Source organism: Amborella trichopoda, chromosome 12, assembly GCF_054954075.1.
Source record: "Amborella trichopoda isolate Santa Cruz 75 chromosome 12, AtrichopodaSantaCruz75HAP2 v2.0, whole genome shotgun sequence".
NCBI lineage: Eukaryota > Viridiplantae > Streptophyta > Magnoliopsida > Amborellales > Amborellaceae > Amborella > Amborella trichopoda.
In genome coordinates, this window is record NC_142347.1 from 1,318,993 (window position 1) to 1,342,698 (window position 23,706).

General features: G+C 34.2%; 2 protein-coding genes across 3 annotated transcripts; both read left to right on the forward strand.

Annotated features, from left to right (window-relative positions):
• The first annotated feature begins 862 nt into the window (after nucleotides 1–862).
• LOC18427487 (putative nucleoside diphosphate kinase 5) lies at nucleotides 863–11,216 on the forward strand. 2 transcript variants are annotated; one of them, XM_006836535.4, is made up of 7 exons: nucleotides 863–1,108; nucleotides 1,844–2,068; nucleotides 3,450–3,557; nucleotides 5,910–6,016; nucleotides 6,159–6,212; nucleotides 7,158–7,204; nucleotides 10,773–11,216. In XM_006836535.4, exons 1-6 carry the CDS (start codon nucleotides 1,044–1,046, stop codon nucleotides 7,187–7,189), a joined length of 591 nt encoding a protein of 196 aa, XP_006836598.1. In that variant the 5' UTR covers nucleotides 863–1,043; the 3' UTR covers nucleotides 7,190–7,204; nucleotides 10,773–11,216. The 2 variants fall into 2 exon arrangements, with proteins under 2 accessions (XP_006836598.1, XP_088710169.1); XM_088854043.1 differs by having other exon boundaries at nucleotides 1,103–1,749.
• Nucleotides 11,217–15,684: 4,468 nt separating this feature from the next.
• Nucleotides 15,685–23,303, forward strand: LOC18427489 (putative nucleoside diphosphate kinase 5). Its single transcript, XM_020663119.2, has 7 exons — nucleotides 15,685–15,774; nucleotides 16,940–17,161; nucleotides 18,366–18,464; nucleotides 20,664–20,770; nucleotides 21,051–21,101; nucleotides 22,088–22,133; nucleotides 22,993–23,303. Exons 1-6 carry the CDS (start codon nucleotides 15,716–15,718, stop codon nucleotides 22,117–22,119), a joined length of 570 nt encoding a protein of 189 aa, XP_020518778.1. The 5' UTR covers nucleotides 15,685–15,715; the 3' UTR covers nucleotides 22,120–22,133; nucleotides 22,993–23,303.
• Nucleotides 23,304–23,706: the final 403 nt, after the last annotated feature.

Sequence of the window (23,706 nt, forward strand, 5' to 3'; positions counted from 1 at the left end):
CGTTGGATAGATTAGGAACCACGTGGTAATAGGTGAGTCGGCTTACTTACCAAAACCACCGCCTTTGTTTCTTTATTAGAGAGAAAGGGTTAGAGAGATGCCTTGTCCATTCAAAAAATTATTTATTTTCTATGCCATTTTATTATGGGTGTGGTTTGAAAGTTGCAATATTAAACAATCAAATTAAAGCGTGACTCCAAATATTATTATAAATGTAATTTTGATGTAAAATTTTTTTAAGATGCTGGAGAATTTATTTTGATTACAAAAATTGTAAAATTAAAAAATGGTTCAAATCAAGTGGATCTATAAGTACATGAAAATATTGAAAATGGATGGTCGAGATAGATACACTATTTTATAGAACTGAAATCTTTTTTTTTCTTTTCATATTCATACATCTCGATGTTGAGATGATCAATTAGAGGGTTTTCCAACAGAAAAACAACAGTAGATGATGGATTTTTTACATGTACTTAATTCTAAATTTAAGTTTACAACCTTATGTAAACTTTTTCTTTCTATTATTCCCCAAAAGCTAATTTGTTTCTCCTTTGGAGGGTGCCTAATTTAGACCCCTTTTGTCACTCATTCATTGAAAATGGTTTTGTCGAGAGACAATAGGTAAGAACACCACAATTACCTTCATTTTATGATATCCCTCACTTCCATAATTTATGATAAATGATTCTCTCTCCTCTCTAAATGGGGATGGTTGGAATGGTGAATTTGTGGAGCCCCACATACTTGCTAAATGGGTCTGACCCTATGGGCAAAAAGACTTCTCCGGGCAGGCCCGACCCGATAGCTACTGTTTGCGTGGAAGCCCGGTCCATTAAACACCCTTACTCACACTTGATGCTCAGTGACTTCATTATAAAATATAAAATATCTTGGACACTATTTTGAAATTTTAAAAATAAATATAGTCGCCCTGTAAGTTTCCGAAAAACAATTGGCGCCATAAATGCATATATTTCGCTCCCTCAAATACCAGTGTATTTCTTTGTGTTTATCTCTTTTATCCGTTTCAAGTTTCAACAATGCGGGGGCAATCCCTCCGAATCCTTCTTTTCATTACTGCTAGCACTCTGACTCTAATCAACCGGTAAAAACCAAACCCTAATTCGTTCCCTAACCATAATTTATCTCATGGTTTCTTCTTTTTTGCATTCTCTGCAACTTTTTTGCAGCTAAAATCTTATAGTTGCTTCCTATTTTTCCTCCTTTCTGGGATCAAATTTTGATCCCATACATCATTTTTTCATAACCTAATTCATATTCCTCTGTTTTATATCGACCTCTGTGGCTATTTTGTGATGGAGTAAATCTCATGGTTTTTTATTGAGGGTTTATCGTTTCTGGCGAAATTTGTGGTTTTGATTTCCAATTTATAAACTGAAACTATTGTAATTCTTTACAGATCATGGGGATTCTCCCTACGCTAAATGTGTTGTGACTGGTACTAATATGATATTTCTTCTGCAGTCTCGGCAACTCATTCGCAACTAAGTTTCACAGTTTTTTGGAGATTTTATTGTTTCAGAGATCAAAATTCTCTTAATCCTTTTGAGATAATGGACACTTGGCTTCTGTTAACTGTTTCCAAGCGGATGCTCTCTTGATCTCTTTGCTGAAATCTCCGAAACTCTCATTCAATGGCCAAGTTCTTGTAGTTTCTTAAGTTTAACGAAAAAACAATAGTTTCTAAAGAGGTCTTTCCTTTCCAGGACAAGTTCTGGCTGAAATGTAAAATTTATCTTCTTGGACTGTTTTAATTATTTCAATACTGTGGACAATGGATATTCCGATATTCATCTTTGTTTAACTACTTTTTTAACAGAACTTCATGCGACACAGAGCCTAAACCAGGGAGAACTCTTGCAATTATAAAGCCAGATGGTGTTTCTGGTGGTTACAATAATATAATTCACACTGTTATTATTGATTCTGGTTTCAAAGTCATTACAATGAAGAGTACTCAGCTTAATGAGAGCCAAGCAACCAACTTCTACGTTGAGCATCAAAATAGGATATTTTTCCCTAACCTCATCAAGTACATGACCAGGTACTCCTTTTTTTAACTGGCAATGTGTTGCATCTTGTTTATTTCTTGGATTTTTGTAGTTTATCATTTGTTTGAAGAAAAAAATTTGCTGTATTGTAAATGGAACCATGGATGAGCTTGCTCGAATAAACACCATGGTGAATGATCCTTATATATTGTAGGTTGATCTATCTGGTTCCTTTTCTTTCGTTTCTTGGCTTAGTTTTTATGGTTCATGTTTGCTTGCTATGTTTGATGTCATGAAAGTAAGATTTGGGTTTAATTGCTTGCTGAAGTCTAGATCAGCTAATTATTTGATGTTAAAAATAGGATTATAATGTTCAATGCGAGCAATGGCTTGCAAAGGTTGATGTCCTGTAAATTTCATGCTAAAAGGTAAGGACGCAAAAAGTCTCTGTTTTCTGTTGATGACTGGTTTTATGATTTTTGATAAGTTAAAGGATCACATTAGTACTTGCCCAAAAAAAAAAAAGGATCACATTAGTGATTTTCATTAAATTTAAGCATTTGTCTGACTCTTTAGACTTTTTAGACTATGGGATTTGATATATAGTTGATGCAAGCTCACACTCTCGTCTGTTGTATGTTTTATAATAGAAAAAGTGCTTTCCCTGTTTTAGCTGGATATTAGCATGATAGGGAAGGCCCAGTTTTAGATGTACGTGCAAGAAAACTGTATTCTGGTTTTGCTAACTATGGATATAACCGTTCCTTCTGCACTGGTTTTATTTTAGTGTTATATATTTGCACTTACACCTAGTGGTACTAAACATAGTGATTGTTGTTCAAAGTTGCCAAAAACTAATTTTCTTTTTATTCCCTTTTTTGGGGGTGTTTTTGTTTTCGTTTTTTGTTTTTTTTTGTTTTTTTTGGGGTCCTAGAAAGGCTTAAGCGATTGAGATTCGATTTTTTCTCAGGTTCAGTTTCAGGCATCCTCCATATATGGTTATAGTAGCTTCTGCTAGATTGTCAATTTATATGACCAGTTATTGAGTCACAGAACATAAAAAAAGAACGCTAGGCTTTTCACTGGTTTTTTATGTTCAACAGACTAATGAAGTCATCTTCAGGACTTGATCCAAACTGGAATGATTTAAAATGGAGTTTTAATTTCTGTATTTACTGTGACCATAAACTTGTGTGACTGTAAAAAAAAATTGATTCTGTTGGTTCACAAACTGCTTTAGCTCAGGCTTGTTCTCCACTTTTCAGTTGAAAATTGATAAGGAGTAGCCATTTGAAAGACTTGGCTTTTGACAAAAGAATTGATGTGCATGCTTCAATCTTTTATTTGCTGTTGTATTTGTTTGGTCTTACTTGAATTGACTAGGGGCTTCATTACTCAATTCTTGTTACCCTTATTGACTTGCATAGCATACAGTGGTCCAGTGGTAATCATGGTTCTGGAGAAACCTAATGCCATTGCTGAGTGGCGTGCTTTGATTGGACCAACTGATGCATCAGAAGCAAAGAAATCTCATCCCTCAAGGTACAGTTCTCCATATTTAGGATTATTGCTATTGGAATATATCAAACTATGTTTTTTGTCCTCTTTTATAGCATTACTTATTTTTGGGTGTTTATATATCATTATTCATTAGGTTGTAATTACAGGAGATGAAATGTATTTTCTGTACATGAGATTTTCTCCTCTGAGCAAATATTGTTTAATTCTATCCATTGCTAGAACATGCAAACTCAGTTGGATCACGGAAGGGTCCCAAGTCCGAGTCATGTCAGTGTAACAGACTCGGCTGAGTTTGTCAGACTCACACGGAGTCCATCCAAGATTATCATCATCATCCAAATGTTATCCCACCTATTTCATGTCGGCTACAAGAATCATGTTTGCCATTTCGATCTATCAAGGACCATAATGTAGTCAGACCATAAGTCATCATATCGTTTCTTTCTACTTCCATCCATGGGCCTTCCTTTCCATATCAATAAACTTTTGTCATCAATTTAAAAATAAATAATGGGAACTGGCCAAAGTCTACCAGTTCCCATGTGTATGGTTCTGGGATCGGGACCCTGCCAAGCTTGAGCCATTCGTTGGAGTCTGAGTGCACTTGCACAAGTTTTCAAGCACTTATTCTATCAATGTAAAGTTTAAGGAGTATACTTTGTTATTTATCGTCTATTTTTTAATAATATGGACATTGTGCTACAATGAAGCCCAAATGACATCATCGTCATCATCATGCTCAGAGCCTTTTCCCAACTATTTGAGGTCCGTTGTACAAATCTTGCTCTGTCAAGGGCCATACCCTCAGTGAGGCCATAAGTCGCTATATATTTTCTCACTACTTCCAACCATATCCTTTTGGGCCTCGCCTTTGCCCTTTTTGAGCCTTCCACTTGAACCAGTTCACACCTCGTAACAAGTGTTGTACTGAGTCTGCATTGCACATGGCCAGCCCATCTCAGTCTGCTTTCTTTCATCTTATCTAATCGGAGCCACACCTAAGTTCTCCTGAATGTATTCAAAACCCAAATGACATCATGCGTGAATATTTTGGGTACCTACTGTGCATAACAAGTATTTTCTAGCAATTGTGTAGGAAATAGCAAGATTGGCTATTAGTCTTGCACTACTGATATTTTTTTGTATTATTTGATATTTAGACCTTGACACATGAAAAGCATTTCTGGAGATAACCCTGTTAATCATTCCACAATAACGAAGGCAACCCTATTTTATGCATTTTAAACCCTCTTCCAATTGCATTTGATGGAAAATTAATTTCTTGGGGAACTGATAAGCAGTCTTGTCCTCATCAGTGGACTTCAATTGCTCTGAAGTGCTCGATTCATTGCTACTCTTTCCATTAATGGTGAGGCCACTGATAACATTCCCCTTAATCAGAGAAGCTTTTGATGTGTGAAAATTTTATTTTGAATTGTTTATAGATATCCCTGTAATTTAATTATACTTGTAATCAGAGAGAAGGCCCTTCAAAGTGAAAAATTGTTGAGGCCACCGCTAACATTCCCTTAATTAGAGAAGCTTTTGATACGTGAAAAATTTATCTTGAATTGTTTATAGATATTCTGTATTTTAATTATACTTCTAATCGAAGAGAAGGCCCTTCAAAGTGAAAAATTGATGCTTAGCCACCTGAAGTTTGAGGCTGTGGCCCAATTTTGAAATTCCAGTGCAGGCTTCTGCCAAGTTCTTATCATCACTCCTTTTCTTGGTGTCTTTTGATTATCGTCTGTGTGAGAAAATATTGGATGAAAGGTCCATGGTGTTCGTTTGCTTGTGCTTGTCCATTGAGCACAACGACATGGTGATTTCACCACTCGAGACAAACATTTTACCCAATGGCTAAAATCTATTGCTATAGACAATCAGTTGTAGAGGTTCAAGAAGTATGAACCTGAACCATTTACATCTATAATGGTTGCTTCAATCATTTGCAGCAGGAGTTAGAACAATTTGCTACATGAAAGGAGATTGGGTTCTTTCTTGGAATCTTGGTCATTTCTGATGTCAGAAGCAAGTCCCAGGCACTACCTTAATTTGACAAGGGATGCTATCTTCTCTGTTTTCTTGGAATCTATAATGGTTGCTTCAATCATTTGCAGCAGGAGTTAGAACCAATTTGGTACATGAAAGGAGATAGGGTTCTTTCTTGGAATCTTGGTCATTTCTGATGCTAGAAGCAAGTCCCAGGCACTACCTTAATTTGACAAGGGATGCTATCTTCTCTGTTTTGTATTTTGTACAGATATATACCAACGCATTTTCTGAACTTGGTACTTGTGTTATTCGTTATAGGTTTTTTGTTAAAGATTAATATACATTGTGCTTATCTCCCCAATGTTTATATTTCAGCATCAGAGCTATGTGTGGCAATGATAAAGAAAGGAACTGTGTTCATGGTTCAGACTCTCCCGACTCTGCTGCTCGGGAAATTGAGTTTTTCTTTGGGAAGACATATGGTTAGTTTTTTGTTTCTTATTTCTTCCCATCATTTGGGCTATTAAAGTTATTCACTAGGGATTTGTGTTTACACTTTTTTTTAAAAAAAATCTAATTTTGGTTACCCTACCAAAATCTAATTCGTGGGTTCCTTTCAAACAGTCATGGCGAACTACTCAAGCTATGATCAGGAGACGACCATTGGTTCATCAGAAGGTAATAGATATGCTATCTCAATTTTATCTTTTGATATATGGATTTCTTGTTGTATATGGAACTATATATTTCAAGTTTAATAAAAAATTAAATTATTTACTTACAATTGACATTTGTGGAGTCAAGGTAGATTTTTCCTCACAAAAACTGGGCCTGCAGTTCCATTTGAACAGTTAGAACAAATTATTCGGAGTATGATCAGGAGTCATCTTCCCCTACCCAAAAAAAAAGAGAGAGTGTGTGTGTGTCCATCCCACGTCTGTATTTTAAGATGTGTGCTTTCTTCTCAGTATTGTTTAACCCCAGCATGCAAATTAAATCCTCAACTGTAGAGGGAAAGAAAAGCACATTTTTTTCTTCAGCTTGTGAGATGTTTTGAGTTGATGTAAAGTCAACAGCTGCTAGCAATGGGCAATAACATGTCCACTAGAATCATAAGTCACATGTAGGCCACCCATCAAGAGTTGTTTTGATACTTATGCTATGGAATGAATTCAGAAACCAAAACCAAACTACTGAAAAGAAAAAATGATTTTGTTCTAAATCCGTAGCCCTCAATCATTTACTGCTGATTCTAAAAGATACACCTCCTCTATGTATTAAAGAGAGAAGCCTCAATATTTTTTTTGATTCCGTATTAGTGTTTTTGTGATTAGCCATCTCCAACAGTACTCAGAGTTTATGTTTTGTCTGTCATGTTTGAAACTAATCTCAAGATATGGTAATATCAAAGATCACAAAATTGGCCATCTCCAACAGTACTCAGAGTTTATTTCTTTGTTTGTCATGTTTGAAACTAATCTCAAGATATGGTAATATCAAAGACCGCAAAATGGAATGGTGCTAATATTATCTGGATTTTGATTTGTACTTTCCTTATTTGCTGACAAAATGAAGTGTTTCTTACCAATATATTTGACACTTGTGACTGTACTTTATGGACAGGGGAGATTTCTTCATCCCATGATGAGCTCTAGCTGATAGAATTTGAGGTAAATATTGATCACTAATTCTATAATTTAACTTCCTTGAGAAACATTGCAACTACCTGGACTTCTCGTTCATATGAGTGATAAAGGGGTCAGGTCAACCCTTGGCAATTTGACCCAATCTGGCTCCAGCTTTGACCCACATGGTGGATCTAGCAGGTGGGTCAATTTAATAAAAAAATTAAATAATATAAATATACTATTAGAAAGAATTATACAATTTAAATTAAAATATCAATTTAGTAAAGAATATAAAATTAATTTTTTAAAAATTAATATACTTTTGTACTCTTAAAAAGTTTGATTTTAATTATTATCTTTTTATGCATTTGGAGAGAGGGAGAGTACAATTTTCTCCTCATACTACTGTCTTCTCTTGAAATACGTACAAGTTCTTTTTGTTTGTAAGTAAAAATACCATAAATGTCAATTAGTGCAATCAATATTTTGAATAAATATTTTGAAATGAAGCTACCATTAATGTCACAATTATTGCGAGCAATATTTTAATGGAAAATACAGAACTGTTATGATACAAAATTATAATGAGTACTAAAATTTTCAAAATTTAGGTTTGTTACCCAAATGTGTTACATTCAATACACATGTATTATATTCAATACAACATAGTACATACAATACGTTTCAACTTTCAACTTTTTTCTTAGAATTTGAAGAGGTGAACCGAAATTTTCAGTTGCTCTTTGATTCACTTCATGCAAGAGGCTGACCCAAAGACTTTTGGTGATTCATCCAAGGCAAAGTGAAGTTAACAATATTGATTTGGCTTGTCTAAACCTAAATATGTGCTTTCTAGTTTTATCAACAAAGCATTGTGTTCTTAGTGAGGTTCAAAAACTGAGGCCAAAATTATTTTCTTATTTTCTGGATTTATTTAAAATTTTATAATTGACAGCATGAAGAACTATGTCACAAAAGATAAAAGTAAATACTTGCAGCCCATAAGTGCATGAGAGATGATCTTCAGTGGTACATTGTGTTTCTTCAATGGTACGTGGACACTGAGTCGGGCGTCGTGTCTAGTACGTGTCTTTGGTGTATAGTACTTCAGCTTAAAAGCCCAGTACGGTCCCAACATGTCCGTACAACTTTTTATATATAAAAAATAAAAAATAATAGCTAAAACTTAAAAAGAATTTTAAAAATTAATAAATTGAATTTGAAAAATCACATATTCAATTTGAAAATATAAATATACAACAAAATAAAAATGTATGTTTTAATTCTTTTATTTTCCAAAGCTTTTTAAATCTCATTGGTGATGATTTTTATTTATATATTCTATTCACCCTTGAAAGATGGCTGACCCCAAATAGTGGGGATAAGGCTTGGATGATGATTATGATGAGTCATCCTTGAAAAATGTAAGCTCAAATCTCTTAAAGAGTAATTTGTATTTAAAAAATAAAATGTAAATCGATTTACATTTGAAAAATAAGTATTTAAGTCGGTGGGACTATGCTAACATCGTACTCCATGGAGGACCATATTCCTTTGATAGAGTACATGAGATAGAATATTAATATATGATGAAGTTATATGAATAAAATGAAAATATATTGCATTTGATTTTTTAATCCCATATGACAAATATTATACTAATTTAAGTGCCTTCATTTATTGTTGTTTGTACCAAAAGAAGTGCCTTCATTTAGGGCGTGTTTGATTTCTCGAAGATGCGGTTTTGTAAACCATGTCTTCCAGTACTGTAGTACTCGATAGCGGAGAAGTTTTACAGTAAGAGGCAACTCACCCATGAGAAATGACGGGATTCCCAAGAGGTCATGACAAACAACATTAAATGAATGCACTTAATTTGGTACGACATTTGTCATATGTTCAAAATAAAAAGTAATATTTTTTTTTATTCTATTCATAATGTAATTATCATGTATTAATATTTTCTATTGTGTACTTTATCAAAGAAATATGGTCCCACATGGACTAAGATGTTAGTGTAGTCCCATAGACTTAAAATACTTAATTTTTTTTCAAATGTAAACAATTTATATTCTAATTTTTAAATACAAATTGCTCTTTAAGATATTTCAGCTTACATCTTTCAAGGATAAATATATCAAAGCAACTATAAATAATGCTTAACATACATTACGTTAAAAAAGTATCGCTAATGAGGTTTAAAAATCCTTGGAAAATAAAAGACTTAAAACATACATTTTATATTTTCATTTTCAAATTATATTGATTAATTTTTTAAATTATTTTTTAATTTTAGGAAAACTCTTAAAAACACCTATAGGCGAAATTGAATAGTATTTCGTCCCGCCACAAACATCCTAGTCAGTGGTGGTTTTGCTTTAAAAACTGTCACAGATCTACAAGGGCCATGGCGGCTGCCTACGTTTTTTTGCGTGAAAAAATCTCGTCACGGACATGTTATGTCTGTGGTGGTTGTTTATTCACGCCATCCGATTTAATCAGACAGTGTAGCACTTATCGGCAAAAATACTGTTCATTTTCACCTATAGGCATTGCATAGTGTATATATATATATATATATGGGAAAAGATCTTGTCTGCCAATGGCCCAAAACATTTCGGGGGCTTTTTAGTTAATTTATATTTTGCGAATTATATTTTTTATATTTTTATTAGGGGCACCTTGATGAGAAGAATGAACTCCTAAAATTTTAAGTGATTTGGATTTGTAGGAAAAAATAAAAATTCAAATACAAAATAAGATTGTAACCGTCAGATCGTCTTAGATTGAATCTTGGCCATTGGCTGACACTATAGCAGTCAGCTCATGGGCTGACAGAATCCACTCCCTATATATATATATATATATATATATATATATATATATATATATGGGTGTGGTTTCTATAGGGCCGAGGCTCTAAACAATCAAAGTAAAGCGAGTAAAGCGCACCTTCAAATAGTGTCGAAAGATGTTGTTTCAATACTAATAATCTTGTGACGGCTTGAAAATTTATTTTCATCTCTAATTATAAATTTAAAACTTTAAAAGTAGTATAGATCGAGCAAATCTATAAACACTTGAAAATCTTGAAAATTGACAGTCCGAAAATGCATTACAAGATGCACTATTTCTAATGCTAGAAACCCATTTTTTATCTTGTTCATACATATTGAGGTCGAGATGATCAATTTGAGGATTTTTGGGCTTCAAAACAACTTCTTTTAGTGGATTTTTTTTTTTTTGAGAGAAGTTAAAGTGGATTTTTGAGGTGTGCCCTAAATTGATTGTTTAGAGCCTCGCCCTTACATAAACTTATATATATATATATATATATATATATATATATATATATATATATATATATATTTTGTATAGACGTGTCGAGGTTGTATTGGGTTTTTAAGGTGAAGTATTAAACACCTGTGTTGGTGTCCATGCAACACTGCTTTTGACAAGTTAAAAATACTTAGGAAATCATTATGCATCAAGTTTCATCAGAAATGAATACTTAGACAAAACATAAGAGGACAAGCAGGGTGATTTCTAAAACTGCACATGTCAAAATTTTATGCCTTTTCTTTCTTTTATGTTCTAGCTTGTATTTCAGGCAAATGCTTTGCTGACGGGTCAGACATTGGCTGCTTGCTACATGTTGAACTGCCTATATATTGTGAATATATACCACTCTTTCACCTTTACGTGTATCATAAATGTGATGAGGTGAAATTGATGAACTTAATTGGCTTTAGCTGGTGTTGCCCAGCTAAGCTGGTTCTTGGCGTTTTATGAGTACTGTTGTTTGAGGATATCACCAAAATGCGTCATTTTCTCTTTTGCTATGGTAGCTAAACGTATCATTTTCTCTTTTGCTGTGGTAGCTGGGAATTGCATGAGCACTGCATCAGTTGTATTAATTGAGGAGAGTGTGTATATTAGGCCCGACATTAGAAACTCTTAATGTTTTTGGTCCAGTTGTGAGTGTCGGTGCAAGAGTTCCTGTCATAATGCCTAACTCTGATTTTGTGAAATTCTATGTAGCGCTATTATCGTACATTTCATTTTATTTTTTTATTTTCTTTATTGCCAATTCTTCCATCTTTAATGCATTCCATATTTCGCTACCAATACCATATTTCACTACCATTTCCTCCATCCATTCCTTTCCAAGTAGCTTTTTGGAGGATATCCCTTCTCTCCCTCTCTTTGACCCCTTTTATGTTGGTATATGTTGAATCAGGGTGTTGTTTCAATGCTACATGTATCTTTGGTATCATGCATTTGAAGCACTACATCTTTTTTGTTCCAGTGCTGCATTCATGGTACTCGTTGTAACACGGTTATCGCTTGAGTGCTACCATGCAGTCATCCTATTCTTCTGCATCCATTTGGACGTTGTTGGACTGTGGAAGGTCTGAATGTTGTTCGACTGTGGAAGGTCTGGGCTTGGGTTGGAATTTTTGGGTAGACAGTTTTTGGGGCCGAACGAGCAAGTCGAAATTGAAATTTCTTCCAAATTTTGAACTTGTCAATGAAGAGCTGGGATCTAGATTGGAGTTCCCAATGGGCTACTTGAATCCAACTGTGAGCTTGAATCAGTCGATGGGCAGTTGGGATTCTTACCAAGGGTTAGTGAGAGCAAAAACCACCTTCAACTCCAGAACTTAAAGAGGTGTGTCCTCTGAAATTGTAATGCTAAGGCAACTCTTTCCTTAATTTTTCCTCGGCCATGTGTCCTCTATTTCCGCCTAGTGTTCAGCCCGTCTTTCCATTTTTTGTGAGATTTTGGTTTGCCAAACCTAGTCACAGCACCTCTTTCATGCACACCAAAACACTAGTTTTTCGACTGACTGCCAACTTGGTCTAGCACATCTCTCTCTCTCTCTTCGTTACCTATGGATCTCTTCTCTGTTTATTTTCCTTGAGCCCCAATCTCTCTCTCATACACACCTACACCTTGCAAGTAGTTTAAAAGTAGTATTCCAAATTCCATTTGGGTGATGGGGTCATTAAAAGAAGAAAATAACAATATTATAATTTGGAGATTAAAAAGGTAAGGAGGGGTTAAAACGTTTTTTTCTTTTAACTCAAAGGGGGTCAATGGGCTTCCCATGAGGGTTTATCTTATCATCATCATTATAGTCTTTTTTCAACTATTCAGGGTTGGCTAAACGAATATTGGTTTGTCATTATGTTTTATCATGGGTCATATCTTCAGTGAAGTTTTAACTTTTCCCACCACTTCTATAGTTTATTTATGGTTATAAATATAAAGAGGAGTATATATATCCCCTATTTTTTCTAGTGCTATACATAAATGGAAACATTCCCGTTGTTATTTTGATACATGTCTAGAACAATGCTTGCTTTATTGGCTAAGAAGGTTCTTTTTTTTTTTTTTTTGATCCGAGAAAACCATCTTATACCCATACCATTAATAATAAGAGAAGATTCAAGTACCAGTAGAAATTGTCAAGGGGCTTATTATGACACCATATAAAGCAACAAACAAATGAAACGTGTGCTTCTGGCAACAAACTGTAGTTTGAGTCCAAGTTTGCTCCTCTTTTGCGAGCACGTCTGCCACCCTAATTTTTTTTGGGTAATTTAGTAGGGAAGATCTATGCTTTCCCTATAACATAAAAGATCTATGCTTCCCCTGCTATCCAGCCATCCAATTTTGATCAAGACAGTTGCTCACCGTTTGATTTTAGATTCGATGTCTCAAAGTATTTTATTTTTAATTTTTTTTATACAAATTGTATGAATATAAAATTTGGTACGTGCGATCTTCTCATTGGGGCGCACCTATAAAAAAATATTAAACATAATTTTCGATAAAATATAATGACCAAAATACCTGTTGAAATTTTTTAGGATATTTTGGTTATTTTATTTTATTAAAAATATTTATTTTATATTTTTCGCTAGTGTGAGTTTAATAGAGGATTAGACGTATAAAATTTGATGTTAAAATAGATTATAGAAAAAAATTAAAAATAAAATAGTGTATAGATGTGACAATGTGATTCGGGCAATCTTAGCCCTCGATTTAGAATGGATGGTTGGATTTTGTGCTATAGGTGAAGCATAAAAAGCTTGCCCTTTTTTCAAATGGTTTAGTTTGAAGTTGTTAGTGGGAATAAAGACGACAATATGGTGACTAGGGTGTGGGGGTGCTGCCACCGTATTACCTTCAACATAACCACCATCAATAAAATTTGAGAAAACAACCTTAAAAGAAAAACACCAGGATTTGAGAATAAGAGTTCAAATCTTAAAAAAATATATACATAAGAGTGTGAGAGAAAATTTGTATGAGATAAAGTTCACAAGGGCCAGTAAAAGGAATTCTAGAGCGTGTTCAAGGTATTGTGATTCCCATGTCAAGAAACTAACGGCAACGTCCAAGAGGCTCAGTAGGGGATTAGTGTGAAAATAGTTTAAGGGTATTATCTCTAATAATTTAATATTTTAATAAAACTTAATTTTGATAATAAATTATTTGTTGTTTGGCAGTGTTTGTTATAAAGTTGTCTAATGTAAATCTTAAACGCAGTTTTACATAAAGTTTATCTTTTTGAGAAGCTGTTTTTAGCTTATTCAAAGTGATTTTTTCAAAAAAAATCACATTTTTAGCTAAAGAATGCTAAAAATATTTATAAATCACTAAAGAGAAAATTAAGAATATTATACATGATATGAGATATGTACTAAATAAGTAACAAAATGATATTAATTAAAGTATTATTGATCTTAGATAAGACATCATACTCCATGTAAAATTGAATGTTCTTAAGGTCCATATAAAATTAATGGTCCTCTAAACAGGCCCTGAGTTACTCCTTGACAAAGAAGTTGGATAATGAATTGGTGTGCTTTATTTATGGAAAAGTATAGAATGAGATCTTTTACCATTGGTATAAGGTGGTCACAATTAATCTTGGCCATTGGATTTGAAATTGGGTGAGTGTATTTATTCCATTGACCAAGTTCAAGCTTTAAAATTTTTTTTTTTCGAATTTTGTGACACACGAAACTATCAAATTTCACATTAGAAGGTTGTAAGTGATTGTGACTACTTTGTATTGAAGGTAAATGGTCTCATTATATACAATCTCTTATTATTATGAGTGCATTTCACATACACTTTGCTTTTGAATGTTGTATTTCATATACATTTGAGTGGCAGAAAGGAATTATTTAAGATCAATAGAAATATGGCAAACTATTTTGCGAAGGAGAAGTGCATACCGCGTGGCACTAATTGCAAGCTTGTGTTACATTGAATTACAAGGTTTACAAACTACAGAAACTTGAACACAACAAAGGAAATGTATAGAAAGAGATTATTTATTTTTGGTACAAGGAGATCACGAAACATACTTCTCCATCAAATTTCAAACCAGATGGTTGTAAGAGTGTCATTAACTAGACTCTAAGTTCAAAAAAAGAAAGAAAGTAGTTTCGAACTTTGTGATTCGAACTTTGTAACACATTTTAAACCATCTAATTTGGCATCTAATGGCTATGAGTAATTGTAACTTTCTTATAAGAAAGATAAATCATCTCATAGTATATAATCCCAATACCAAAATATAAAGAGGTTAAAGAAGAATCAGTTCTATCACATGCTAAGGCTGTGATTTACGAGCTTCATTAGTAGAGAATGATAAGTAATTGTATACTACAAGACCGTATTGTATGCTTTCACATAGATTTAATGCTTCCGTGGGAGTATATTGTCTATTGCTCCCATGAGTAAAGTCCAATCTAGGAGTGCTTTTAGGACACTAAATTTTGAGATGTAATCTCTTCAACTCATAAACTAACCTCAACAATAATGAAAAAACAAATTTCCCTAGTTCCGCTTTCTATGTATAAGAGAAAAATAATGTCTCAAGGCTAAAACGGTCCATCTAGTTTTGGAGGGTGAAATAAGTGTGCGAAACTCTAAATTCAAATTTTTTTTATTTTGAATATAATCATCTAGTGATTTTTAGTTAGTTCCTAAAATTTCAAACTAAAATCGGTAATAGGTCTTCTAAGCGAAGCGATAGATATACATTATGCTCCTGTAGGAGCATAATCTACACACACTAGTCTTATTGTATGCTTTTCTATCATAACTACCCATGCCAACACATCTTTCTTATGTTATTGCTATTAGCAATAAAAGATCCACTTATGTTTATTACTTCACGTGTAGGACCGATTTCTTAAAAAAAAAAAAAAAAAATTCGATCCAACGTTCTACACGCTTGACACAAACGAAGACTATACAGTCAAGCACCTCAAGGTACTGGGTTGCGCCAAAACAATAAGCGAAACATAGAGAACTTGGCGTAAAATTAATAAATATTTTGATTTTTTAATAGTAAAAATTATGATATTTTTACGTAATTTTCCTTCGGAAAGTATACCTAAATTTCCCAATTTTGTGAAAATGAAATTTTGGCGCTTAAATTAAACACGTGTTTGTCGCTCCTATAAATACCCCCCGCTCTTGACATTCGTATTTCTTCGTTTCCCGCTCTTCCTTCCAGCTCTCAAATGGGGAGGCTCACTCTCTTCTTCCTTCTCTTCATCGCTGCGAACACTCTTTGCCAAAGGTCAGTACTGAACCCTAACCCTAACCCTAATCCATCATCCTCTCTTCTTCCCTGCATCTTCTGCAACTCTTTTTTAGATCTATTCTCATGGTTTCCCTTAGTTTTCCTTATGTTTAGATTGAATATTTCTCTGATTGTCAGTTTTTTTCCTTAACCGTAGGTCATTATCTTCTCTTTTCTAGAGCTCTCGGCAACTCTTTTGCGACCAAATTTTGTTTTCTAAGGCTTTCTTGCTTCTGATATAAATTCCGGTTCTGATGTTTCAGAGATTTTCTTGTTTCTGATACAAATTCTGCTACTGATGACCTCTTAATTATTTGGAATTATTTGAATGTTTTCAACTGAGATTCATGCGATCTCTTTTCTGCAGTTGCTTCTAGTCTTTTGTTGCTCAAGAGTTATTCTTCTTTATGGTTCAATTTCCGGTTATTTAATGTAAAGATTGGGGCAATTGCCTTCTGTTAACTATTTTTAAACAAGGATTCATTAGATTGGCCGTTCCTTTTTTTTGGATCTCAGGAACTCATTTTCTAATTGGTTTCATAGTGTTTCAAGAGTTTTTCTTGGTATAGATTTAAAAATTTGTCTCTGAGATTGTAAATTATTCAGAGATTATGGAGATTTCATTTACTTTCTGTTGAATGTTTTCAACCAGAGTGATCTCTTTTGTGCAATCTCTGCAATTCTTTTCTAACTAAAGTTCGCATGTTGTTTTTAGAGATTTTCTTCTTTCTAGTGCAAATTCCAGTTCTAATGTGAAGTTTCTCTTCTGAAACTATTGTAACGCTTTCACGATGACATAGATTTTCCTTCTGGCAAATGTTCTTCTCAGAGTTTCATTAGATCTCTTTGTTAACAAAGTGAAAATCTCATATTTATATTAGAGTATTTCTTCTTTCTAGTACAGTTCATCGTTCTGATTTTGAATTTTCTCGTCTGAAATCGTAATTCTTTTGAGACCATGGATATTTACCTTCTGTTAACTGCTTTCAAAGAGGCTTCACATGATCTCTTTTCTGCAAACCTTGCAATTTTTTTAAAACCAAGTTCTCATAGTTTGCAATAATTTTTCTTATTTCTGATACAAATTATGTTCAACTGTCTCTTCTGAATTTATAATCATTTGAAAATTATGGAGATGTGCCTACTTTTAACTGTTTTGCAGTGGAGTTTTATGTGACATGCCTCTAAAACTAGAGAGAACTCTTGCGATCATAAAGCCAGATGGTGTTACCCACAGCGATGTAATCCAGATCTTGATTCGTGATGCTGGTTTCCATGTTCTGGCGATGAAGATTATTCAGCTTGATATGAGACAAGCACTTCATTTGTACGAAAAACATTTGGATAGGAAGTTCTTTCGTAAACTCATAGAGTTCATGATGAGGTACCTCCTTTTTGGACTCAATATGTTGCTTCTCTTTTATTTTTGGAGTTTGGTCATCATTTTATGGTTCAGTTCTTCTTGTGAGTTTAATCTCTTTGAAATTTAACGGTCACTAAAGATTATATTGTTTGATGGATGCCATTGCTCGCAAACAGTAATAAATTACGAATTCAAAGCTAGCCTATACAAGCATTTAGCTTGTTTGACACTATACTTAGATTATACTGTTCAGTGTGGCTAAGAGAGGAATAAACTTTAATTTTCTGTTCGTGACTAGCTTTTTGGTGAGAGGTATTATCAACTAGTTGTCTGGTTTAACTTTCAACAATGTCCAATTCTTGGCCCTATTGGCTTTGATTATTTGATACAAGCTCATGATATCTTGTTGATTTTATTGGAATTGAACAAGTGTTCTCCCAATTGTTTAGTGAGATGTTAGAATGATACTGAGATCCTTGTTTTAGAGTCTTAAGTACAAGTAAAACTTGTTTTATAGTTTTACTAAATCATCATGGACAAGAGTGCTTTTCCTGGTCCAGTGTTATTTCATTGTTTTGTATTTGTACTTACACCTGGGGGTTATAATCAAAGTTATAATGGCATTGATAATGACTTAATGGTTGATAGTCCTGAGTTCCTTTTTATTTTTTTGGCTCGAAACAATTAAATTTAAGCTCCTGATATTCCATTTTCTCTAAGCTTGGGTTTCAGGCAACCTTCTTATGCTGACTTCTGTTAGATCATCCATAGAATTGACAAGTTTTTTAGGCATAAAACATAAATGCATCGATAGAGTTTATTTGGATATTACTGCAAAGGTAAAAGTACTGGATATCGTTAGTTATGAATGTTAAATGGATCAATGTTCTCATCTTCAAGGACTACGTTCAAGATCAAGTGGTTGAAAATGGAGTTTTTATTTATCGATCTGCTCTGGCCAATCTTTTTTTTTAAGAAAAAAGGAGGAAAAACTAGTAGAGAAAACTAGTCTAATAGCTTATCAATTACTCTTGCTTTGCTTGTTATCCATATTTCACTTGAAATTGTCTAGTAGTAACCATTTGAAGACTCCATGGTTGTTGTTAGAATTGATGTTTATGCTTCAAGTCTTTATTTGCTGTGGAATTTTTCATCTAACCTGAATTGACAAATGGCTTCATTACTCCTTTCTTGGTTCTCTTCATTGACATGCAAAATTTTGTAGTGGTCCAGTGGTAATCATGGTTCTTGAAAAACCACATGCTATTGATCACTGGCTCGATTTCATTGGGCCGGCTGATGCATCAAGAGTAGAACCCTCCACGTAAGATTCTTCACAATCTAGTACTGTTTCATTTTAAATATGTCCAATATGCTTCTCTTCTATAGCTTTCTTGTTTTGGTGTTCTATGTCATTCGCCTGTAGCTAGCGAGTATGAAAATTATTCTTTTTGTAAGGAACTTTCTTTTTCCTCTATTGACATCCAGGGTTATGTAATTCTATTTGTGAAAAGATCTATGGATGGGATAGTTCATTCTCCATTTCTTAATAAAAATGACTTTTAGGAAGCAACTATCCCTAATGATGGGTGGAAATTTTGAGTAACTTCTTTGCATAGAAAGGATTGCATTTGGCCTATTTTCTAGAGATTATGAAATAATGTAGATACCCCCACAGAAATTGATGATATTTTAGAGTCCCTTACCCCGAGCCACATCAGCCTAGTGAACCCTAGGACACACTGAACCATATTCCACTCCTGAATCAGAATCCAACCTTAGAAATATTTGCTAAATATTCCCAAATATCCCATTTAGGAGCCTAGTACCCAAATAGGCAGGTCCTAAGTGTAAAAAAAATAATAATTCAAAACCACTGAATTGAAGTCCGTAGAGCAAAATATGACAACATATTTTGCCAAATTAGGCAACTGTGTAACGAATCGTGGCAGCTGAGCAAGAAAATAGCTCAACGACGTGCCCTGAGTCAATGAAGCACACATGATCCATATTTAATCCAGATTTGCCACCTTCTGATATTGGCAAGTTCTGTCTATAAAAGGGTGTCTCCTGTACCTTTTTCGGAGGTTTTTAGAATGCAACCCTAATCCTAGCCTCTCAATCTTCTGTCTTACAAACCCTAGAAATCTCGGGGGTCTATGTGGGGATTTCACAGACCCTAATCCTCCTGCAAATTCAGAGAACCCTAGGAGAAGAACATCCCTCTTAGACAAAACCAAAGCCTAGAAGCAAATTCCTAGGAAAAATCCCCGGAGTTTAAGAAGATTTTGGTTCAGTCAAAATCGAAGATCAAGGAGCAAGACTCAACATTTTCCGTTTGATCAAGGCCCCACCTCCAAATGTTGGGCTTAGAGGGCCGGCTTCCCAGGTATTTCTTTTTGTTTCCTTATTTTCTTTGTTAATAATTGATGTTTATTTCTGAAATATTTTTAAAACCATTGCTCCTATTTTCTTATTATTTTTAAAGGTTTCTTTTCAGGTTTTACGAAAATCAAAGCCAGTTCTGCAAATGATTTGTGAAGAAAGGGTCTTTTGGGAGCGATACCTTATAATTCGTAATCCACGGAACCCCATTCCCTACTGATCTTTAAATAACTAAGTTTGGACACAAATTGGGATGGGATAGACTTTGCTTTGTCCATTTCATCCCTGATTTTGCATGTAAACAAATAGCAAGATTAGTCAATAGTTTTCATTTATTCTTTCTGCTATTTAAGGATTAAACCTTAACAAACTAAGAGGGTTGTGGAGATAGCCTCCCATGTTAACCACACACAAATAATAAAGAAAACCCTACTCTTTATGCGTCTCGCGTACGGTTCGGAGGCCGTGCCCCAGACCCTCAGGCCAGCCCGGCATAGCTTGGCAACTGAAAGACTGAGCAATTCATTATCCAAAGTAAGTATTCTTAAATCCTCTTCAATCACATTTGGTTCAATGCAAACTCTTGGAGAATTGATAAGCTGTCTTCATTCCCCTTCAATTACTTAGAAGCTCGAGTCATCATTACTATTTCCATTACTGGTGAGACAAACAAGATGTTTTCGACTTTTAGAGAAGCTTTTGGGAAAAAGTTGAATATCAAAAATAGTTATTTATGATTCATTTCAAGATTCCTCGGCATCTAGCAATTCTCATAACATGAGAGGAGCCCCTTCAAAATGAGAGAAGGTTCTTTGACCACATGAAGGTTTGACAGAATGTGGCCAAATCTTCGAATTTCAAAAAAAAAAAAAAGATTAAGCTTATGATCTTATCTTACCCTTCCCTATCTTTATGAATCTCTCTGTGAGGTAGAACTGGATGAAAGGCCCATGATGTGCATCTGTTTGTGCTTATACTTGTTCATTGAGAACGATAGCTATTTCTTCGCTTATTGTAATCTCATTGATCATTAACATGGGGATCTCACTTTTTGCTTGACACTAATATCATTTTCACGATTCATTTCTAACGTGTTTATTAACAGGCCATAGCTTTATTGTATATATTTTATGTACAGCATCAGAGCTTTTTGTGGCACGGATGCAATAAGGAACTGTGTTCATGGTTCAGAGTCCCCTGAGTTTGCTGCTCGTGAAATTGAATTTTTCTTCGGAAAGGAATATGGTCAGTTTCTTTCTATTTCTTTTCTGTTTGATATAGCATTTTCGTTTACATTTTGGGGTCCATAATAGGTGACAAATTATATCATCATCATTAGAGCCTTATTCCAACTATTTGGGGTTGGCTACAAATTATATAAAATCATAAATTGAGTCATCAGATCATTGGGCTAATGTATCTTAATGGAAAGTTAAATTATTTGGAACAAATTGACTTTTGGTGGTGTTCAGATATATCTTTATTACACCCTCACAAAACTAATGTTTGGGTGGCTTTTAAACAGTCATTTCAAAATCTGAGGACAATCAGGATGCAGCCACTGCTTCATCAGGATGTAAGTTCCTAACAATTTTCAAATCTCTCTCTCTCTTTCTCTCTCATTTGCCAAATGCAAATGCCCAACACACAAAAATGAATCCCTTTGTTATTTATCACTGTTCCATTTTGCCATATGCACATGCCCAACACACAAAAATGAATCCCTTTGTTATTTATCACTGTTCTTCATACAGTGGCACCTTTTGACCGGTTTCTAGTTGTAAATTGAAACATTGTCTCAATTATATTGATGTGTCAAGAACATAAAGTTTGAGTGACTTACTGTTAAACTATTGAAACCCCAGCATGCACTTGGCATCCCCAACTGTAAAGGAACATGTTTCAGCTTGTTAGGTGCTTTCTAGTTAGGCTGAGGTTTGTATAAGGCCTAGGCTTTAGGAAGACAAAATAAAGCCTCACCTCAAATCCTTGTCCGGAAAGCACTTTTGGCAAAAGAACATGATGGCTCTAAAATCAATTTCCAACACCAACAATAAACTTTGAAACTAAAAAAATCATCTATGAACCCATATTTTTAGGGTGAAATGGACGGTCTAGATAATTTGTTACAATATACATTATTTTTAGAGCTTGAAATCCTTTTTTTTTTTTCACAACCATAACGTTCAAGTCGAGATGATTGATGTAAAGGTTTTCCAATTCTTTTTGGATGAGTTATGAGCCGAGGCTTTACTTACTTTGATAGGGCTACGGCCCTATCAAACTATTTCCATCTAGTTATTCTAAAAACAACTATCAATAATGGGCAACAACAGGTTCAGCATTATCATAAGTTACATATAGTCAAACCAACTTTGAAAATTATGGAAATGGAAATGGATTCAGAACTCAAAACCAAGCGCGTGAGAATGAAAAATAAACTTGTTGAGGTCCAGAGCCACCTGAACATTTATGCCACCTCATTATGTTTTTTTTCCTTGTGAATTTAGCTTTCTTTTGACATTATTATTGACACTTGTAGATGTACTCTTTATTGTTCAGGGGGAAGTGATTCTGATCATTTTGAGCTCTAACTGATAAAGTTGAGGTAAATGTTGATCATGAATTTCTGTAATTTAACTCTCTTTACTCAAGGTAACCCCCTTTAACTTCTAGATCCTTGTCTTTCACAGCTCACATATGGCATGTGTATTATTCTCTATATAGGCATTTCTAGGGAACTTTCAAACCTTAGGCCTGAACTTGAAGAACCAATCCAGTGATTCTTATCCAAATTTCCTGAATTACTCTTTTAAAATTTGGAAAAATGAATTTTTTTTTAAGATTAGGAGGAACTATATAGAAAGCGATAATATGGTTCAACAACTCATTGGGGGAGAGGCGGGTGATTCCCCAGGTTCCTTTCTATTTCTCAAATAGTTTTCAAAATTTGAATCGTTATTTGTTTATTTAATGTTATAGATCTAAAAAAGTATATATCAAGTTTTACGACAAAAAAGAACACTGGCATACTATGATGGGCAAAAGCATATGAGGGACATGAACGAACAAACATAAAAAATTAACTCAGTTTGTTGTATGTACTCTTATGTTACAAAAACACGGATGTTAATGTCTTTGCGACATGAATATGAGTGTGAAAAATGCCAACCTTAAATATGTCTTTTCAGACATGACCCATCTCTATACTATTTAAAGAAGGGAGGACATCTGATTTTGGGTGATATTAAGAACTTTTTATGGATAATTTTAAGAAGAAAAGTTAATACGAAATGTCCAGGTTTCCAAATTGTTAAACATGGGTACTGTGGCCTTGGTATGTCTACATGTGCAAAAACCCCGAGAGATGCGTGTTCATGTTAAATAGGTGTACACCATTAGGAAGATTCAAGTACTCTTCCCTTCTTTTTTTCTTCACATTTATGCTATGCTTTTTTTTGTTGCAGAGGCTTCTGCTTCGCTGGGGGTTGTAAATTTGTGGCTTTGCTGCATAGTGAAACTGTCTCTATGTTGTGAATATATACTCATTCTTCTTACCTTTACATTGTATACCACGATTGTGACTCCAAAGTAGACTCAGTGAGCATCTCATTGGGAAACAATAATTGACGATGAGGTGAGAAGTAGGAACAAAAGGACCTGATTTGATGCATGAGCTCAAGCAGGTCTAGCCAATTTAGGCCGAAATTTGGCCCTTTTATGAGCATTCTATGTTTGTTGCTTGCAGAATAACCAAAATACCAGTTGTTTTTTCAAATTGTTTCTATCAAACCAGGTGATGCCTCACACTCTCTCTCCCCCCCTTTTTGTCTCTCTCCTTTTCTCCCTTTCTCTCACTCACTCGCACACGCACATGCTTGGTATTTTGATAGGATCAGTGATATCATTGAACGATTTGGCAGCATTAATGATATCATTGATCTTCAACACCATATTAAGAAATCTTTTGAAGGAATAAAAAGGTGTTAAGTGCTCTGTTATTGTTTATTTCAATGTTTTGGTATCCTACATTTCTATTGCACCTATTATCTTTGGGATTAATATCTTTCGGATTGAGTCCTCAATTCCTCATAGAGTAAAAATGGATTTTATACATTGACAATATTGAGTGTGCATTGGGTGTGTATCGTATGCTTTTATAATAAAGTACTGTTAGGATT

Bases quoted from the DNA above. Each gene is read 5' to 3' on its own strand.
- LOC18427487 (XM_006836535.4), top strand. From the start codon at position 1,044: ATGCGGGGGCAATCCCTCCGAATCCTTCTTTTCATTACTGCTAGCACT. The intron at 3,558-5,909 runs GTACAGTTCTCC...TTTATATTTCAG, and splicing joins AAGAAATCTCATCCCTCAAG to CATCAGAGCTATGTGTGGCA. The intron at 6,213-7,157 runs GTAATAGATATG...CTTTATGGACAG, and splicing joins GACCATTGGTTCATCAGAAG to GGGAGATTTCTTCATCCCAT.
- LOC18427489 (XM_020663119.2), top strand. From the start codon at position 15,716: ATGGGGAGGCTCACTCTCTTCTTCCTTCTCTTCATCGCTGCGAACACT. The intron at 17,162-18,365 runs GTACCTCCTTTT...AAAATTTTGTAG, and splicing joins CTCATAGAGTTCATGATGAG to TGGTCCAGTGGTAATCATGG. The intron at 18,465-20,663 runs GTAAGATTCTTC...TTTTATGTACAG, and splicing joins TCAAGAGTAGAACCCTCCAC to CATCAGAGCTTTTTGTGGCA.